Source organism: Pestalotiopsis fici, assembly GCF_000516985.1.
Source record: "Pestalotiopsis fici W106-1 unplaced genomic scaffold PFICI_Scf_20, whole genome shotgun sequence".
NCBI lineage: Eukaryota > Fungi > Ascomycota > Sordariomycetes > Amphisphaeriales > Sporocadaceae > Pestalotiopsis > Pestalotiopsis fici.
This window is the reverse complement of record NW_006917110.1, coordinates 3,896-9,382: the sequence shown is the minus strand read 5'-3', so window position 1 is coordinate 9,382 and position 5,487 is coordinate 3,896. Positions and strand designations below refer to the sequence as shown.

The 5,487-nt window shown below is 31.1% G+C and overlaps 1 protein-coding gene across 1 annotated transcript; it reads right to left on the bottom strand.

Moving 5' to 3' along the window:
- Window positions 1-35: 35 nt before the first annotated feature.
- PFICI_15406 (uncharacterized protein) lies at window positions 36-1,170 on the bottom strand (the record flags this gene model as incomplete). The annotated part of the gene is made up of 2 exons (XM_007843987.1): window positions 36-86; window positions 139-1,170. 2 exons carry the CDS (start codon window positions 1,168-1,170, stop codon window positions 36-38), a joined length of 1,083 nt encoding a protein of 360 aa, XP_007842178.1.
- Between the last annotated feature and the right edge of the window lie 4,317 nt (window positions 1,171-5,487).

Sequence of the window (5,487 nt, the reverse complement as noted above, 5' to 3'; positions counted from 1 at the left end):
AAAGGTTTCTTTGGTTTTTTTGTCCTTAACGAACTCTAAACCCCAAAAAAGACCTCGTCCCCGTATGTCTCCCACATGGGCGTGACCTGACAGTTTGTCTTTCAATTCGTATTCGAGCAAAGCACCCTGTTTGCATACGTTATCCAGCAAACGTTCTTCTTCGATAATACGAAGAACCTCCAAAGCTGCAACAGCTTGTATAGGCATGCCCTGATGGGTATACCCATGTGCAAACTCTTTACTTGTATCCAAAAGGACATCATGAACCCTTTTGGATACTATCATTGCAGAGACTGGTTGATAACCGGCACCAAGCCCTTTACCTACCAATTGAATGTCTGGCACAACGTTCTCTGCCTGCCATGCATGGAGAACACCTGTCCGTCCTATTCCACACATCACCTCATCAAGAATGAAGAGAGCACCATGTTTATGGCAAACATCTCTCATGGCTTTCAAATAGCCAGTAGGAGAAGCAACACATCCAAGAGCGGCCCCCACTACTGGTTCAGCAATGAAGGCAATAACATTACCAGAACCTAGTTTTTGAAACTTAGCCTCTAGTTCTGCGACTTTTATGGAAATGAATTCCTCATCCGATTGATCTTTCTCTTGCTGACGGTATGGATAGCAAGCAGAAACGCGCTCAACATTCTGTATGAGGAGAGGTTCATAGGGGTCTTTACGAGCCTTATAATCTGAAAGACTCAAGGTTCCTAGGGTGTTTCCATGGTATGAGCGCTCTCGAGCGATGAAGTACTTTCGAGTAGTATTATGATCTTGATCATAATAATACTGCCGAGACAGTTTGATGGCAGCTTCAACCACCTCAGAACCTGATCCAGCCAAATACACTTTGAACATTTGATAATTCGTTCCTTGAATTATCTTATCGCACAACTCTTCAACCGTAGGATCACGCCAAAAAGCTGTTGATGTATATGTCAAATTGTTTTGGAGAAAATAATTTGCCATAGCATGATTCATTCTTTTGTTGTTATGACCTAAACAAGTCACAGCTGCACCTCCACAAGCGTCAAGCACCTTCTTGTCTTTCTCTCCTTGTATGAAATTGCCTTCTCCACCTTTGGCCTCGGGATATTCCTTAGTCAAATGTCGGAGAAGAGAGAATCCCGAAGAAGATTCAAAGGGTTTAGATGAAGAGGCCATGATGACGGAATGTTTTGTAGCGTTTTGCAAAATAAATTTATCAAAACGCGTTTTGATGGGGTAGTATATTTCAGGGAATACAATTTGCTTGTTTGCTTACTGTATCCAAGATATTGAGAGCATGAGAAAGAGGTTTGAAAAAGCTAAGAGTAGCTTAAAAAGGGGGGGGTCAGAATGGAAAGGTGGTGGAGCGTATAACGGTAATTAGACTATTACATATACACGCTCCCAAATACTAATAAGACTTGAACTTATATTAAAAATAGATATACTATTTTTCATTTTTCCTATTAAATTATAGTATTTTACGTAATAAATATAATAAAATATTTATTACATAAATATGTAATGATCTTCAACCTAAACTTTAGATTGTTGGTACTATATCATATCATATCATATATTTATTTTAATAATTTAACCATTATTATTTTTTTTTATTTATTTTTTAGTTTTACTAGACCCCACAAATACTTTGTATGAGTTTCACTAAAACCTAAATAGCTAAAAATATTTTGCAATATTATAACTAAATACTCAAATATCCATTTAGGTCTATATTCTGTAGATAATTCTAGTTGACAAAAAATTATAAATAAAAACAAAAATCTAGCACATAATTTTATTCTTAATGAATTATTATGAATAAATACACCTAAACAAAAACACCGATAAACAAAAGACTTTTTAGCCTTTTTATCCATAAAGTTACATTTATGAAATAAAGTATATTTCTCCTGCAAACTAAATATAGATAAATCTCTATCACGAACAGTTGCCCATAGGAATAGTATATCAAATGATGTTATAATAATACCTATTAAACATAAAACCTCGAAAATATTCAAAGCTGATATTTCATTTGATAAAAAAAGAACTGGGATTTTAGAACCTAACTTTAAAACATAATCTGTTAACCTAAATTCCAAATTCCGGTTTCTATTTAAAAATAGTAATAATCCTGATATTCAGGACATATTCTTTATTAAAGAAAAAAACCAACTTTTTTTTATTAAAAGAAATTTTCTATATTTAAATATAGAGCCCTTTAGACTACAAAAATATAAATCACTAAGAACATCTTTAGGATCAATTGTTATATCAATCCTTTTACATAGCTTAGATATCTTGTTTGCCTGAGATTTATTATCCAATTTTTTGGCATAAAGATAACCTAGTTTAAAGTAACAAAAAGGTTTATAAAACCCTTTAAATATTTTTTCTAGAGTCGTTTCAACTGTTTTTAAGTTTACCGCAATAAATGTATAAGTATATAATGCAATATAATAGATTATTATTATATTTAAATATATTATAGATAAACCTGTACCTGTTCCTGTTCCTGTTTCAATCATTTGAGATATAAACGTCTATTAACCCTATTTACTCTTTTTTTATAACTAGCACTGTTTATGCTATAATAACACAAATTAAAAATATTCTAATCTTACCTAAACTGTGGGGAATATGGAAAACTAGAAGGAGGAGGAGTCATTTCTACGTGATCAATCATGTTTTGGCTACATGCAGGAGGGCCAGCCGCACCACCATACCGATATAACCGATCTCTAAAATCATATGTCACTCTATACTGATAATACCATCCACCACCAAGCTTATAACGAATACACAATTCTGTACATTGAGCTTCAGTCAATCTTAAATGTTCAGGTTGATTTGTACTAAAAACACTTACTTTGCTATTAATAGCTCTTTGCCCCTTCATTTTACGTAAAAGATCGTCATCGAACTGTCTCTGACGCTCATTCCTTCAGTCATAACCATTAGCCAATTTAGCTTTGGTTCTATAAAATATCCGATCGCCCAAGCACTTTCATTTTAATATAGATAGGCCCAAAACCACTAAAATTACAGTTAAAACTCCTAAAATTTCTATTGAACTAACAGATTTAATAAAAGTAACTATGTAATCAAAATTCTCGTAATTTTGTTTTGAAAATGAGAATCAATCTGCTTTTAATGTACTATTAAGAACTGATTGATTTATTTGCTCTATATTTAAGAAATCGTTAGTTGAGACTGTACTAGAACCTCCAGCCATAGTTGAATACATACAGACACTTCTTTCTGAAACCCCTCTCCGAGGTGGTAATACGATTCTTCTATTAGCCGGCCCTCTCTTAATACAAGAAGTCGTTTTTAAAGAACTAGTTAAGTCAAAACATAAATTTGAATGAAAAGAAAAAAATTCTATTAAACATAAGTTTAAAGAATATATTATTGTTCCTCTAATCATGTCAAAAATTTCTCTAAAGAAACTGACTCAATAACGATCGGCATAGAACTGTGCAAAATTCCGCAGATCTCTGAACATTGACCATAAAAAACCCCTTCTCTATTAATAAAGACAGAAACTTGATTTAATCTACCAGGGTATGCATCACATTTTATACCTAAAGCAGGTACAGCAAAAGAATGTATTACATCACCAGAAGTAATGATGAATCTAACATGTGTTAATTCAGGAAGGATAACTCTATTATCTACTTCTAACATTCTTAAAGCTCCGTCCTCTAAATCAGATTCAGGTACTAAATATGAGTCAAACTCTATAAATTCTTCATCTGTATTTAAAAAATCAGGGTATTGGTAGCTTCAGTATCATTGATGTCCTTCTGCTAAAACTGACATTGAAGAATCATTAACTTCATCCATTAAGTACAATAATTTGAATGAAGGGAATGCTATTAATATTAATATTACTGCCGGAGTAATTGTTCATATTAACTCTATAAGTGTCGAAAAAAACATAAGTACTTTCATACTTAACCGGACTATATCTTACCTTTTATAAGGTTTCCACGTTTAGTCTCTGAGGATCCTACTTAAGTACTTAATACTTGTTGGTTTCCTGCTGATAATCCATTGTACATCCTTTAGGGTTATCACTGATAAAGTTTATATTAATTATCTTTATAGTACCTAAAGGCTTTAGGAGTTTCCAGCATATAGTGAAATTTTACTCATAGTTTTTTTAAGTTTATTCAGGAGATCCTCCTGTGAATTTGTATCTGTCTTTAAAGATTTTCCCTGAGTTTATATAAAGTTTTATACTATTACTACTAATATCTAAAAATTTAGCAGCTCTTCTTATTGAAACAAAGCTACCTATTAATTTAAATCCTTCTGTATCACATTTTTCGTAAATATTCACAGAATAACCTCTAACAGCACTCATCTTTAATAAAGTTTCTTCAGTATGTTTTCTTCCTAAGGCTTTTTTTCTCATTAATTCTTTGCTTTCTTCAGTATGAATTTTACCTAAATTATTTATTTTAGATCTTGTCAAAGACATAAGTGCTTTAGTTTCTTCAGTGTGAGTACGACCAAATAAAGGAGATTTTTCCTTAACATAAACTCCTTTTAAAGCTTTACTTATTTTTGCTTTAGTTTCTTCAGAAAGTTTATGGCCTGAAGAGCTACCTGCTATTTTTAAAGTATTATATCTAGGATTTAATTTATCCATGTAGTATTGCTCTCTTTCAGTTAAATTAGCTAGATCACAGTATTCTAATATATCTAATGAAAAATTAGAATACCCGTATTTAATTAAAGCTCTACTTATAACAAGAGTTTCTCTATTTTTTAAATAACTAAGGTTAAAATATTTAATAAATCTTTTAGATAAATCTATAGATTGTCCAATATAAATATCATTCGTTATTTTATTGGTTCATTTATATATTCCTGATTTATTTTTATTATCCTTTATAATTATTTTTCTCATAGAAAAGGCATCTTCATAAAACTTTGCACTATTAACTTCAGAAGAAGTACTATAAAACTTTATACAATTCATATTATTCTTAAAACACTTTTGAGTAGGCACAACTTTACCGTGGTTTAAATATTTGTGCGAGATAGGTGATTTAGTTTCAATGTAATTTCTTACTATTGATAACATAACTCATGCTACAGCAAATAATATTATAACTAAGTAGTACATTATATTATCATGTAATTCAACTAACCCTTCCATTTGAGGAGTAGCACTATCTTGGAAATAAATACCTCAAGGAGTAGGTACGTCAAAATTTATATTTAAAATATTTTTAATTAAAAACATATTCTATTCATTTACATATCTCTATAAATTTATTTTACTTACTTACTTATAAATCTAATATAATTCAGCGAAATTTTTTTTTATAGAATTAGAGATTACTTTGAGAGTTTTCACTCGATTTTGGGATATTTTGACAAAAACTTTTTTGAAGTCTTTTCTATGAAACTTAGTGTTTCTTCTAGGTAAAGCCTCAGCCTTCAAATCATTCTTTTTTTTTTACCGGCTCTTAA